The 15,530-nt window shown below is 38.7% G+C and overlaps 1 protein-coding gene across 1 annotated transcript in view; it reads right to left on the reverse strand.

The window, feature by feature from the left end:
- dnah12 (dynein, axonemal, heavy chain 12) overlaps positions 1-15,530 on the reverse strand; it is a 278,012-nt gene that overhangs the window by 153,622 nt on the left and 108,860 nt on the right. Inside the window, exons 24-30 of the mRNA XM_043708118.1 lie at positions 12,973-13,129; positions 11,803-11,975; positions 9,489-9,641; positions 7,693-7,932; positions 6,291-6,536; positions 4,266-4,385; positions 3,923-4,032 (exon numbers count right to left, since the gene is read on the reverse strand). Coding sequence (XP_043564053.1) covers positions 3,923-4,032; positions 4,266-4,385; positions 6,291-6,536; positions 7,693-7,932; positions 9,489-9,641; positions 11,803-11,975; positions 12,973-13,129 — 1,199 coding nt within the window. The remainder of the gene's footprint in view (positions 1-3,922; positions 4,033-4,265; positions 4,386-6,290; positions 6,537-7,692; positions 7,933-9,488; positions 9,642-11,802; positions 11,976-12,972; positions 13,130-15,530) is intronic.

Here is a 15,530-nt window from a genome sequence, read left to right on the forward strand (position 1 = left end):
GGCAACATTTTCACACAGAGGGTGGTACGTGTATGAAATGAGCTGCCAGAGAATGTGGTGGATGCTGGTACAATTGCAACATTTAAGAGGCATTTGGATGGGTATATGAATAGGAAGGGTTTGGAGGGATATGGGCCACGTGCTGGCAGGTAGGACTAGTTTGGGTTGGGATATCTGGTCTGCATGGACGGGTTGAACCGAAGGGTGTGTTTCCATGCTGTACATCTCTATGACTCTATGACTCTAAATGGACCATATGAGGTGCAGGGTTTATGATGGAAGTGGACCCCGCCAGTCCAACTGAGTTTGCGGAACACCACTTGAATGAAGGCCATTACATAGTCTGACTCGGAACATATCCTGAACACAGGGATTCTAGGTCAGCCCACAGTAAAACCCCAAAAGAAAGCTAATCCTCGACCAAACGGTTAACATTTTCTTCAGGATCTGGGCAGGTGGGCCCAGATTATTCTTGCTGCTGGTTCGCTGACTTGAAATAGCAGAAGCGTCCCACTAGACCTATATAGACAAGAAAACTCATAGTTCAGTATCCAGGAGAGTTCTAAAGGAGGTCGATGCTAGCGTAGCCAATTCAGTGATCGCAGAACTAGTCTTTAACAAAATTCGCTCTGGACTCCCAGCCTTAGGTTTGTGCACAGCCTTGGCTAGACTGAGAACCTATATCAGGGAACCTTTACAGGTTAAGGGTACAACTTCAAATTTGGTCTCATATGAGAAGCAGGTGGTCCAGTTACCACTGATTGTAGAAAAATGCTCGGGACCAAGCTTGAGGTGGTGAAATTGATAGAGAAAGATACACCTAGATTGGCTCAACATTTTTCGATTAGAAAATGACTGCCTGAGTGATGTCCTAATTAAGTACCTGGATGTTTTTCAGGATAGTCTAGGGGCTATCAAATGAGCAAAGGCCATCTTGGATGTTGACTAGGAAGCAATTCTACAATTGTGCAAGGCCTGCCCAGTCCCATTTGCCTTACAGGCAAAAGGAGATGCAGAAATCTGAAGGCTGAACTGTGAAAGATTCATCAAACCAGTCCATTTGCAGAATGCGCAGCACTAGTTGGACCGATTGTGAAACCTTACAAGCCAGTTCACCTTTGTGGGGATTTTAAACAAATGGTAAACTGCTTTTTGTAGCTGGATAAATACCCAAGTTCTTGCACAGAGGATTTGTTTGCCATAAAATTTATATGGCAGGGGGTCTGTATGTCACGAAGTTGGACATGAACCATGCAAACTAACAATTGCAGTTAGATGAGATTTCCCAGAAATATGCAACAATTAACTGTTAAGGGTTTATATCCATATATGAGTCTGCATTTAGGGGTATCACCAGCCTGTGCAATTTTTCAGCAGATGATGGAGAACATTTTACAAGATCTACCTCAGGTCGCTACTTTTCTTGACGATGTGCAAATAACAGGGAAGACCGGTAAGGAGCACTTAGAGAATTTGAACATAGCTCTTAGATGTTTCTCCCAGGTGGGTGTACACCTTGGACGAGAAGAATATGTGTTCCAGGCACTCCAAGTGACCGACTTGGACTACAGAGTCATCAAGACTGGGCTATAACGATTGGAAGAAAAAGTGAAGATGATCAAAGATGCCCTGCTCCCACATCTGTACCAGAGTTTTGACCTTTCCTTGGGCTGGTGAATATTTATGGAAAGTTCATACATACTTGACCTCCATCCTGGCACCTTTGCATCAACTCCTTGAAATGGGTCAGCCTTGGAAATGGTCACGTAGCCAAGCTATAGTTTTCATGGAGTGAAGAAACAGTCCCTAAGTTCAAATCATTCTAATATAACATGACATTTGTGTTCCTCTGAAACCTTGTGCTATAGAAAATCATGCTGTGGAAATCCACTATAGAAAATCGTGCTGTAGAAGATAGCTAATGGAAAACGCTATGCCCATTCTGTAGAACATTTGTGTATTCCAAATAAAGTCCACAACTGTCAATCACATCATAGACAATTTGCGCTGATGAAGCACGCGTTGTAACAGAATGACCTATTGTTGGCTAACTATGATCCCAAGCGAGACCCTGTATTGACATGCGATGCCTCCCAGTACGGCATCAGTATAGTATTAGTTCATAGGTAGCTCAATGGAGAGGAATGCCCAAAGCATATGCATCCAGGACTTTGGCTAAGGCAAAGTACAAATGTGCCCAGAGAGGGAAGGTTTGACGGTCACATCTGGAATCAGGATGTTCCATCAATATCTTTATGGATGTAAATTTGTAAATATAATCGACCACAAACCCCTTCCAAGACTACCTAAAGAGGGCAAGAGTCTATAGCTTCAGGCTGAATTCAGAAGTGGGTTTTAAAACTAAGAGTGTATAATTACAGGTTGGAACACCATCTAGGAGTTTATGTAGAAAATATGGATACACTGAGCCACCACCAGATGGTACCGATAATGGTACCACCACTGAAAGAGTCTGTAATGATTTTAAATTTTCTGGACACACTTCTAGTCACAGCTGACTATATCAGACTTTGTATGCAGGATTTATACAGTCAAGGAGAGGGCCCAAGTAGCGTTGTCAAACAGAGAGACCAAGGGGTTCAGGTACATACTTCTTTTACAGAGGTGTCAAAGGTAGACAGGGTAGTTAAAAAAGCATTTAGCACGCTTGCCTTTATTGATCAGACCTTTGAGCATAGGAATTGGAACGTCATGCTGAGGTTGTACAGGATATTGATTAGACCACTTTTAGGGTGCTGTGTACAATTCTAGTTGCCCTACTATTGGAAGAATATTATTAAGTTGAAGAAGGTTCAGAAAAGACGTACCAGGATATTGCCAGGAATGGAGGGTTTGATTATAAGGAGAGGCTGGATGGCTGGTGTCTATCACTGGACCATAGGAGGTTGAGGGGTGATCTTATAGATGTTTATAAAGTCATGAGGGACATGGATAGGTGAACAGTAAAGGTCTTTTCCCTTGGGTGCAGGATTTCAAGACTAAGGAGCATATTTTTAATCTGAGAGGAGACAGAGTTAAAAAGCACATGAGAGCAATTCTTCTAAACAGAGATTGGTTCATTATGTGGAATGAACTTCTAGAGAAAGTGGTGGATACGGGTATAGTTAATATGTCTAAAACACATTTAGGTATGTGCATGAATAAGAAAAGTTTGGAGGGATGTGGACCAAGTGCACACAGGTGGGACTAGTTTAGTTTGGGATTATGGTCGGCATGGAATGGTTGGACGGAAAGGTTTTGATTCCTTGCTATATGAATCTATGACTCCATAACTTGGCCTTGCCAATGCTGTTTCCATCTCACGATACAATATGTGAATTTTCAGGAGGAGAACACAAACACACATAATGATTCATCATTGCTGTTGTCCCCTTGCCTTCGTATGTTTGAGTATGCTTTTTCTCTTTAATTTTTTTTAGATTAGATTAGATTACTTACAGTGTGGAAACAGGCCCTTTGGCCCAACAAGTCCACACCGACCCGCCGAAGAGCAACCCACCCAGACCCATTCCCCTACATTTACCCCTTCACCTAACACTATGGGCAATTTAGCATGGTCAATTCACCTAACCTGAACATTTTTGGACTGTGGGAGGAAACCGGAGCACCCAGAGGAAACCCACGCAGACACGGGGAAAATGTGCAAACTCCACACAGTCAGTCAGTCGCCTGACTAATTTTTTTTAACTATTCAGTTTTCATTTCCTCTTCAGTGATCACCAAATTAGAAGTTGTTCGCCATGAAAGGTACAGTATAAATGTAAATTGTAATTGTGTTACATATAACATAACAAATGATTGTTAATTTTGCTTTTCAGGAGTTACCATGAATATCAAAATGTGCTCAGAAATTATTTAAATTATTTTACATAAAGCTGAAACACTTTTTATTCTCACTCACCCGTGTCTCACAATCATCATTTCATAGGTTTGGATCATTTTATCCAGGAAAGGCTTCACTGGCTGGACACTCTGTCTATTGCAGCATTCAATAGTACACTCAAGAAAAAGCTAAATTGTTAAAAAAAAATCAAGAGTTAATCTACCTATCAAAGGTAAAGAATGTGAGGACAGAAAATATAGTAAAGGAGTGGAAGTAACTTTTCAAAAATATAGAGACAGTAGGAAGGATCCCAAGTAAAAGGAAACAATATTCTAAAGGATTTTCTCATGGCTTCTTAGAACAATAAATTTAATATTCCATTTTTTGATTGAAATTACATAATGTTTGATAAAATTCCTACCCGATAGTCAGCTTCAGGAAGCTGAACACCTGGAAATAGATCACTTGTTATACCATTAAACAATGGAATATCATGTGACAGGAACTTGGGCTCATTCACATCCTTAATTGAGCGCAGCAACTAAAGACAAAATGGAAATATGTTGTTTTCAAGTTATTTAAACAAATAGACTAAGAAATAAAGCAATTTGTTATCTCAATCTGAATGAAAAACAAGAATAAGTCTCCTCACCTGATGAAATACAAGAAGTAAAGCAGTTTAAGTACAGGCTTTCAAGGTTATATAGATCCTTACATCAAGCAGACAGAAACTATTTTCACAAGCTGAGATATCTAGAACTTGGGAACCGAGCCTAAGGCAAGAACTTGATCTTTCAGGGGTTAACTAAAGAAAGAATCTCTAAGATCTCACTGAATAATGCAACATGTATTTCCATACTTCTGTAAAAAATCATTTTTAACTATATTTTTACATAGCAGTACAATGGTTTTACTGTTAACTACTCTTATGCAACTTGAATGGCTGATCTCAAAGAACACCTATAGTGGTAGGCTTAAAAATTATATCTTCAAACCAGATCATTAAGGATTAATGGGACATGACAATGAGCAATTGAAATAAAGTGGAAAACCATGTGGAAAACAGGCTTAATACAAAGACAACCTGTTTTGACTGGGAGGTGACCAAGTGACACTAAACTGTCTGTCAGAACTGTCTTGTTGGACCCTCACATGAAGCCACCTGGAGGTGTTTTTCTGCATAATGGAATGTCTTGAAAAAGTACTAAAAGTACCATGAAATGGTGATCCAGCACATAATCTTAGGTTCAGAATCATACTAATATCAGGGACTTTGCCTGATTCAAGGGACTTCATGTCAGGCTGGTATATAAGGCAGTGAGACTTATTGCCAAATTAATGCATTTGTTACTTGCTGTTGGACTTCATCTTGGATCGGGATCATGAATGGTGCCAGGAACACTGAATTCTCCAGCCTAGCTATTACAAAGCAAGGTCCCAGAAGGGCATGAGACTCATTTTCAATATACATTTACTAGTTTGTATATTTACTGTTATATATATTCTGCTGCTTTACATATATTCATCACTAGGTAATATATACATATGTATACTATGTATAAGTATACTGCTAATAAACATGTTAATTTGGATTATTTAACACGTAGAGAGTTTTTTTGTTAGATCACACCAAGTCCATTATCCAATCCTAATACCAAAACAGAAACACAACTCCATGAAGTTAAAGGTAGTAGTTTATCTGTTTTTCAGTGCCATGTCATTACTTCTGTCATTCATTGAAGATTGGCAGAGGCGATGTTTCTCTCCTGTTTGTTAGTCTGAAAACAAAATGCGTGAAAGATTTGGATCTTAGATTTTTTACAATGATCCTCTAACATTGAGTGATGAGGCAAATTTACTTTTTAAAGTATATTATACTTTGTTTTAATTGAGAATATTGTTGATTACTTATGATGCTGTGGATTGCCTCAATTGCAGTGGGGGTAGAATTAGTCAGACTATTGTGAGCACAGTTTTCAGAACAGGTTTTTGGATGTGGACTGGTCTGAAGTCTCAACAGTGAGATAGAAATTCTTAATATAATGGTTTATTTTCTCAAATTTGTAGTTGTGGACCATCAATGAGACAGAAGGACCTCAGGAAGTGCATAATTTTAACAATGTTGAGCTGACACAGATTGGCAGAAGTATGCACTCTACTGACTGTCCCCTAAAATTCTTCATTATGAGCCATATCTGCTCCATAGCTGTCAAGAAAAAATGTCATGTGTGGTTCTCATTGGATTTTGATAGTGATTTGAAATAAATCTTATCAATACATCCAATTAAATGTAAATATTCCTATTTAACCTTGTATTTCTGTTTTTCTCTTCAGGTGTTACTTGGTTTGGTAATGGGCTTCCAGCATTTTTCATGATTTGATTTCAAGTTGTCAACCTCTACACCATTTTATTCCTTATCTTAAATGTATGCTTTTCACAACTTACCAGAACATCTTCATTCTCTGTAGGGAACTTCAGCTTCAAGTTGCCAGCTGCTACTAAAACAGCTTTTACTGCACGCATACCATAATCGTAGTGAAACTGTGATGAAAGCTGTTCCGAACATAACCTATACGTCATCACTATTTTCACAGACAATGGCTTGGCATTGAGAAAGCCATATGAGTACAGAGAAATTTCAGCTATCAATGCATAGTTAGGAACCATCATAGCTACTGTCCGAAATAGAACCTGAAAGAAATATTGACATTTCAGGTTTGGCTATTATTTGTTACTATTTAATCTGCTTCCTCTACTTTTGCAAGCAATATATTCATAAACACTCCTAATGTAAACACATTTCCATTTCCCTCCAAATCTGTTTTTCTTAGACTGTTTTGAAAAAGATATCACCATACCTAAAGAAATAATTGCAAGTTATTAGCAAACAATAGTAAACAGCATAGGATATTAATACTGGAATTTTTAGGATTTCTGGGGAAATACCTCTAGCTTGAAAAGATTTTTAGTTTGGGCAGGTCTGCAGACATCTTGGCTATAGCTGGATATGTAAAGCAGTTGTTCCTAAGAAAGTGAGAAGATTGTTGAGACGTTAAAAGTTTAGAAAGGGAGATGATTGTTTAGACCTTGGTGAAAAAGATTAGCAAAGTTTTGAGACCAGAAATGTTTGTTTAAAACCCTGAGGGGGTTATTTATAACTGAGAAAATTTATACTCAGTCATATGATGAATCAAGAAGCTATCAGATTCTCATAGTAGGAAACTGAAGCCATAACTAAGTCAAACTCGATGTGGGATAGCGAAGGGACTTCTCCCTGATAATTGAGTAACGTAATGGGATGCTATTGGGATTCATAGGATTGTATTTTTACTGTGTGCTTTGGAATCTTTAAATGTTTGTTTCATGTAAATTGTTTGGTTTATTCTATTTTACCTTCATTTCTTTTGAGTAATAAACTTTTGTTTCATTACTAAACCTAAATCTGCAGCATTGCATGTTTGTGTTTCAGTGGATGACCACCTCATTAAAACCAATAAAACAATATCAAGCAAAATTTCAGTCTGGGATTTGACTTGCCCAATAATAACTTCAGCCAAGATTATAACGGCAGCTATCTTGACACAATTCAAACTAAGCTAATTTTCTAACCCCAGCATCCCTACCTTACTCTAACTATCCTATATACAATAACTGGGTCGCTGGAAGTTTTGTCTATTCCTTACGTATTTGAATCATGACCCCTTTAAAAAACTCATTCTCATTAACCAAATTATTCTACAAGCAGATCCATAGTTGAGCTAGAATGTTCAATTAAATTGTAACCACAAATAATAAATGAACCAGCAATGAATCCGCAAGTACAGCATCCAAAGAAAATAATGAATACCTTAAGATTGTCAGGTAATTCAGAGCGTCCTGCATATCCTGGATTCATTGTAATAGCAACAAAACAGTTTGGATTCAGTCGTAGCTCAGTTCCTTCAAACAAAAAGACCTCAAGATTGTTTTGGATTGCTCTTTGGATGCAAAGGATTTGCTGAGCTACTACAGATAACACTTCTAGCTCAATGCGATTAAATTCATCGAAACATGCCCAGGCACCTGAAGAGGCCAATCCTTTAAAAAACTGAAGATAACAAAACAAGCTTGTCAAAGTTCTTCAACTTTGCAGTAGTTCTGACAAAATGATATAAATATGATAGAAAATAGAAGTGTGTTAAGTAATTGGTTAAGTTAAATGAAAAGGAAACAATCATCTGTTTATGTGTTAGGTCCAGTTAAGTTTCTGGTCAATCGTAACCCAAGGATGTTGATAATGGGAGTTTCAGTGATAGTAACACCATTGAATGTCAAGGGGCAGTGTTTAGATGGTCTCTTATTGATGATAGTCATTGCTTGCCATTTGTGTCGTGCGAATATTACTTGCCATTTGTCAGCCCAAGTCTGGATATTGTCCAGATCTTGTTGCATTTGAACATGGACTGCTTTAGTATCTGTGGAGTTGCAAATGGTGCTGAATATTGTGCAATCATCAGCGAATGTCCCTACTTGTGATGGAGGGAAGGTCATTGATGAAGCAGCTGAAGATGGTTGGGCCTAGTACTCTACCCCGAGGAACTTCTGCAGAGATAGTTTTGCACTGAGATGACTGACCTTCAAATAACCACAACCATCTTCCTATGTGCCAGGTATGAGTTTACTGCCTGATACCCACTGATTCCAGTTTTGCTAGCCCTCCTTGTTGCCTCATTCAGTCAAATGCAACTTTGATATCAAGGGCTGTCACTCTCAGCCCACCTCAGGTATTCAGCTCTTTTTTGAAAAATTTTGAACCAAGGCTGTAATAAGGTCAGGAACTGACAGCTGACATTGTTGCATTCTTACTCTGGTCAGAAAGATAAGGTAAAAACCGGAGATCAGAGGTTTGAGCATGATCAACTCAGATAATCTAATTCAGAACTAATACAGTACTGGACTGTTAGGCATGCCATTTTTTAGATGAAAATAGTAAACGAATGTTCTGCAAGGTTTATGAAAACATTTGAGATCTCATAACACTGTTAAAAGAAGAACTATTAGCTCAATGTGCTGGTTAATATTCTCTTAACCAAAATCAAGACAAATAAAGTACTGTAATTGGTATTTCACCTCTTCACAAACATGTGCATAAAACAATGCCAATAAGTGGCAATATTTAATTTCATACCAACAGGTATTACACTTGAAGTAATGTACATAAAATGCTTTGACAAAGGGTCAGTTAGACTCGAAACATCAGCTCTTTTCTCTCCTTACAGATGCTGCCAGACCTGCTGAGATTTTCCAGCATTTTCTCTGTTGGTTTCAGATTCCAGCATCCGCAGTAATTTGCTTTTTTACATAAAATGCTTTACAATCTCCTGTGGTGCAGTGGTAATGACCCTAGATATGGACCAAGAGACATGGGATCAAGTTCCACCTTGTTTCAGATATGTGCAGTTCCATCCCTGAACAGGTTAATTAGGAAATATCTATAAGAAATGCTTTAGAATATTTCTAAGTTAAATAAAGCAAATCTTTATTTCACTGTCAAGTGGAGCTTTGACAACAGTTTGGACTTCCCAATCATATTTCCATAATCTAAACTTTTAATTTCAATGAGCTTCAATAATATCATAAATACGTTTCTAGATGTTTGATTACCTTTCCCATAGCAATATAGTCCAGTCCATCAGAACAGTTGAAGACAACACATTGTACAGCAACTGCTTTTGCCAAGTCTTTAACTGATTCTGTTTTTCCTGTCCCTGCAGGGCCTTCAGGAGCTCCACCCAAGTTCAGAAAAAAGGCTCCAATCTGTCAAGAAGAAATTAATCGTCACATCATCGCAAAACATGTCTTGAATCCATAATATGTAACCTTCTTGCTGCACATGCCTTACAAAGAACCTTTATTTGTGTCAAAAATTAGTTGATAATCTGTAATGGTCACATTCATCCATTACCTTCACACTAAATTATAAAAGTGCTTAAATTATAATCAATAATGTGAAGAATTTGTAATTATCAATGTCAACAAAATACATTGAAGTAACGAATAAATTAAAATCATCAACAAATGAAAGTCAAATAACATGTGAGTCACTGCTGGGTTAATCATAACAAGTAACTTATTTTTGGATCCCACAGCAATATTTATTTTGTTTACAGATTATGTTGGTTACTGTTTTCCTTTGCTTCATAATACTGAATAAACAGACACACATAGAAAGTTTGGAATGAATTATAAACATATCATTTAAAATTAATTTTGAAACTCTGTTTTTAAAATTATTTTAACGACTATTATGATTTTCGGTGTTGCAGGAGAAATTATAAGTGAGCCCATTGGTTATGCAATTTATCAGAAATGAAGGTTCAGACTCTATAACATTAAATTGAATGGGACAATATTTCAGAGGAAAGTGCATTGAGAAAGATAAAAGATAAACTGCGAGAGAACTCAGAGCAGAAAAATGACATAAATGTAGAAGAGGGAGGGGTTTGTAAAACAGAGTGCATCAGCCACTGTTAGAATACATTGATACATAATTTCACATGGAAGTACAAAAGCATGGAAACACAAAATAGATACATTTCAATAAAAGCAATTCAATTCATTATTTGGTTTATGATAAGGTGACTAAAGAAACTCCTTGCTGCTTTTTTTTTTGTAATTATTCTTATTAATTTTTGGGGGGAATTTGACCGCTGCTAATAATGTTGTTATTGCTTGTAGTATTGAAAATTCATTGATCATAATTGCTGGTGGCCCTTTCACATTGACCCTCAAAGTTTAAGGGGTCACAAGACAGGAAGGGACAGGAGAGAACAGAATGACTTTGAGCATGCCCACAGTACTTCCCTGCCTACGTCCAACTTTTCTTGCTAATTCTGAGGAAAGGAATGTAATACACCAGCTTCCTCCTCAACCACAACAAGTATAGCCTTTTTTTATTCCATGATCCAGCCCTGGACCTGGCTAGTGAGGTACACATTCTCCCTGATAGAAGTTGGTACATCTTGATTTACTTGACATATTGTCCTCCATTTATACACTGACTAAGCTAAAGTACAAGAACTCCCAGAAACAGCTTGTATTTGGTCCCATGCTGAAGCTGCCATGAGCTTTGTAAAATGCAAATAGAATGGGCATGCCAAATTAGGAACTCCAAGAAAAGATATGCATCCCATGCAATTGGATCTTTGTATTTCCTATAAGTTTGAAATTGCACAAAGAGACTGGCAGTTTTCTCCACTGGATTTTGACTTGTGTCACGCCTCATTGCATAGTACACTGGAAATCAAACACTATGTTCCCAGAATTGTTGCAAAAGTTAAAAATTTTTATCAAGTATACAAAATTCCCCAATTTACCTGCCTTTTCAGTCCCAGGTTAACAGCAAGCATAGAACAGGTTTCTGTATTAACAAAAATTACCGTTTATTAAAAATAAATAGATTCTTGTTTTAGGTGAATACATACGGACTCTTGACATATAACTCTATGAGTTAAAACTCTAACCCCCCTAATAAATCTCCCCCTACACACATACGTAAATAAACGTAAAATATTGATGATAAACAATTTGATGGTCCCTGTCCACAGGGTTCGCTGAGATTATTCTTTTGACTTGCCAGAACTTTCCGTTCCTGGATCACTTCTCCAAGTACTTGCATTTGCTTGGAGGGTGCACAGAACTAGTTCAAAACTGATTCACAACTTATAAAGTCTTTGACTTTTTTAATTAAAAGCAACGGCTTACTGCAACTGGTGAGAAAATAATAACCTGGCTTTCTTCAGGTTTTCAGTGGTTTTTTAACTGCAGAGTAAAAGATATCATCTCCTTTATCAGAGGTTCAAAAGCTTCTATCTATATCATTTGTACCCACAAGCTACCTGGGAGTCAATCACATAGCTGTTAGCAGGCAGAAGACCTTTGTCATCGCTGACTTTCTTGTCCACATTTAAGAACTTACCAAAGTACGGTAGCATCGATCCGTCAATGGGGTAATCACTAAACGTGGTGAGTTACCAAGATATTCATAAGCATATTTTACATCGCAATTGATGATGTGAACACGGACATTCTCATTTTGCCAGTAATACCGAAGTTGAGCAAGCCATTGGAAGTCACTCTCATTTGAGACTCCTGTGTGAAAAAAATAGTTAAATTTAATCATATACATAGAACACAGCATAAAATAAAATTTAACATAAGAAAGACTTGCATTTATTTAGCATTGTCCATGAACTCATGGGCGGCACGGTGGCACAGTGGTTAGCACTGCTGCCTCACAGCGCCAGAGATCCGGGTTCAATTCCCGCCTCAGGCGACTGACTGTGTGGAGTTTGCACGTTCTCCCCGTGTCTGCGTGGGTTTCCTCCGGGTGCTCTGGTTTCCTCCCACAATCCAAAAGATGTGCAGGTCAGGTGAATTGGCTATGCTAAATTGCCCGTAGTGTTAGGTTAGGGGTAAATGTAGGGGTTGGGGTATGGGTGGGTTGCGCTTCGGTGGGGCGGTGTGGACTTGTTGGGCCGAAGGGCCTGTTTCCACACTGTAAGTAATCTAATCTAATCTAATCTAATCTAATTTGACAGTAGTTTACAGCTAATGAAGAACTTTTCAAGTGAGCTTCAATAGCAGCAATGTGATAATGGCCAACTGAATGTGTGTTCATTGAGGGATAAACAATAACCAGGATACAGGATATGTGAAGAAACTCAGCAAGTCTAGCAGCGTCTGAGGAGAGAAACACAGTTAACTTTTCAGAATTGAAGAAGAGTCATAACAGGCTTGAAACATCAGCTCTGTTTCCCTCTCCATAGTGCTGCATTTTTGTTTTTATTTCAAATTTCTCGCATCCACAGTATGTTGCTTATTTATTTATCACCAGAGATATCTGATCTATTCTTCTTGGAAATATTTTTATTGTATTTTTTTCTCCACCTGGATATTAACCAAAGGGTGGCAACTTGGACACTGCAGCGCTCCTGTACTACAATCTTAGCCTACACTCTGGAGTAGAACCTCCAGGATTCAAAGTCTAAAATGTTACCAAATGGCCCATGGTTTATAGTCAATGAAATCTATCTTCTCTAAGTGCCATTCATGGTTACACAGAAGTTTTAGGACAATTGCTGATTACCTTGTTTAATCATGTCTTCAACAACATCTCTGGCATGTACATCGATGGTTACTAAAGCACCAAGTGTAATACGAGTCTGCTTGGACAGTTTCCCTCTTACCAGTTCCACAATATCATTCAGCTGAGTTTGAAGTTTAGTGCAGTATTTTTTCAGCCCCTGAGAAACCATGAAAAGCACAGATGGTTAATATTTTTAAAAGTTAGTTGGTAACCCATTTATTTGATGACTTTTGCCCAAGTATACGGTACCTAGAACTATGCATCGTTTCCTGATTAACAATGAATAGTATCCTATTTTCAGCCATTAGTGCCAATACTATTGGTGTGTGATATCTTTATAAATGATTTATTTTTTACTTTTTTTTCCACCCTTATGTTCAGAATTGACCCCTTCACTGTCATATCCCCTCTGCATCCAAGCATAATGTATCCAATCTTCATGTTTGAGTTTCCCACATTCTCCACATAACAATGACTGCCTCCAATTACTTCCTTGCTGTTTTATGTCCAAAGCCCAGGACCAACCAAAGCTCAGTTCCTCCGCTGGCTTGTAAGAAAGCCTCAACTAAGCATAGCCTAGCATCACAACTGATATATCTACAGTTCCCTGACTGATGTATCTATGATCCCTGGACTAATTGGACTTGATTTGCAGGAGTGAGCATGGCTGAAACCCTGGAGTGGAAGGACATTCATCACCAGACCCAACTAGGCATCTAACTAACCATTGTCAACCCCTGGACTGAAATCAAATGATGGCTTTGAATGAATGCAATGGCATCTTCCTGATTGACTGTTATGTACGTTCAATCCACAAAGGACTATTCCCCTTCGACTTTCAGACATGAAGATCTGGCTGAAAAACATTTGCCACGTGACCTGTTGCTACATGTTGTAGGAGTGACATTGACGTTGCATGATACCACACACCAACATGTTCACTCCTTGACTAGTCAGTACCATCAACCATGACAATCTATCTGGTGTTCTTTCTGTGCTAAGAAGCATGTCAAATCAGAGATGCTGTGAGCCTGTAGGTTCTGCATGAAGTGGCAAAATGCTAAGAAGCAGGACAAGGCAGAATTACTGAGAGTGCCAAGTAAACATAAAGTGAGTAAGTGCTAATACAGTAAGCTAAGAGCCCTGAGATGCCTCCTGTGCAGATGCATGAGGAGCAGTTGTGTCTGCATGCACAATAACTTGATAAGAATATTGCAATGTAAGATGACCATGAGCTTCAAGTGTAGTACTGAAGTGCTGAACTATGTTATATATAAGTCTAAGGGTGGTCATAATGATTTAGTGAGGCTGAAGTTTTGCCAATGTTGACTTCAGTACAGAGGATGGATGTGGTTGCTGCCTGGGAGCGTACAATGAGATGCTGGTAAGGGGACATGAAAATGGAGGTCTGAAGAAGCAAGCAGCAAGTTGCATCTGTCAGGTAACCGCTCTGACTTTCAAGTCAGGAATTAGCATCATCTAGTTTCTCATCAGTGCATGCAAGAATCCCGAATTGCATATAAATGAGATAAGATTACCTAATGATAAGATACAAGTCCACAGGAATACGGTGCTCATCCCATACCAGAGTCATAGAGATGTACAGCATGGAAACAGACCTTTCAGATCTAGCCCCACCTGCCAGCACCCGGCCCATATCCCTCCAAACCCTTCCTATTCATATACCCATCCAAATGCCTTTTAAATGTTGCAATTGTACTAGCCTCCACCACTTCCTCTGGCAGCTCATTCCATACAAGTATCGCCCTCTGTGTGAAAAAGTTGCCCCTTATATCTTTCCCCTCTCATCCTAAACCTATGCCTTCTAGTTCTGGACTCCCCGACCCCAGGTAAAATATTTTGTTTATTTATCCTATCCATGCCCCTCATGATTTTGTAAACCTCAAACTAGCAACCATAAAGTCATAGATGTAGGAGCAGTACACCATGCAGCCCAATGAATCTGCTCCATGATACAGAGATTATGACTGAGATATTTCTCAATTCAACTTTCCTGCCTTATCCCCATGACTCTTGATTCCTTAACTGATTAAACATCCATGTCAGACTTATACATACTTAACAACCCAGCCTCAACAGCCCTCTACATTAGAGTTCCACAGATGACTATCCTCTAAGAAAAAGAAGTTCCTCCTCATCTTCATCTTAAATGGTCAATCCTTTAATCTAATATTATGCTCACTTGTCCGAGAAGCTTCCAAAAAGGGAAAAACCTCTCTACATACATCTTGTCAAGTCCCTTGACAAGAATCTTATGTTTTTCAATAAGATCTTCTCCTGTTCTTTTACACTCCAATGAGTACAAATGTAACCTGCATCCGAAGACAGGCAAAATCGACGTTTCGGGCAAAAGCCCTTCATCAGGAATAAAGGCAGAGAGCCTGAAGCGTGGAGAGATAAGCTAGAGGAGGGTGGGGGTGGGGAGAGAGTGGCATAGAGTACAATAGGTCAGTGGGGAAGGAGATGAAGGTGATAGGTCAGGGAGGAGAGGGTGGAGTGGATAGGTGGAAAAGGAGCTGGGCAGATCGGACAAGTCC

The sequence above is a fragment of the Chiloscyllium plagiosum genome, chromosome 18 (genome assembly GCF_004010195.1).
Source record: "Chiloscyllium plagiosum isolate BGI_BamShark_2017 chromosome 18, ASM401019v2, whole genome shotgun sequence".
NCBI classification, from domain to species: Eukaryota; Metazoa; Chordata; class Chondrichthyes; order Orectolobiformes; family Hemiscylliidae; genus Chiloscyllium; species Chiloscyllium plagiosum.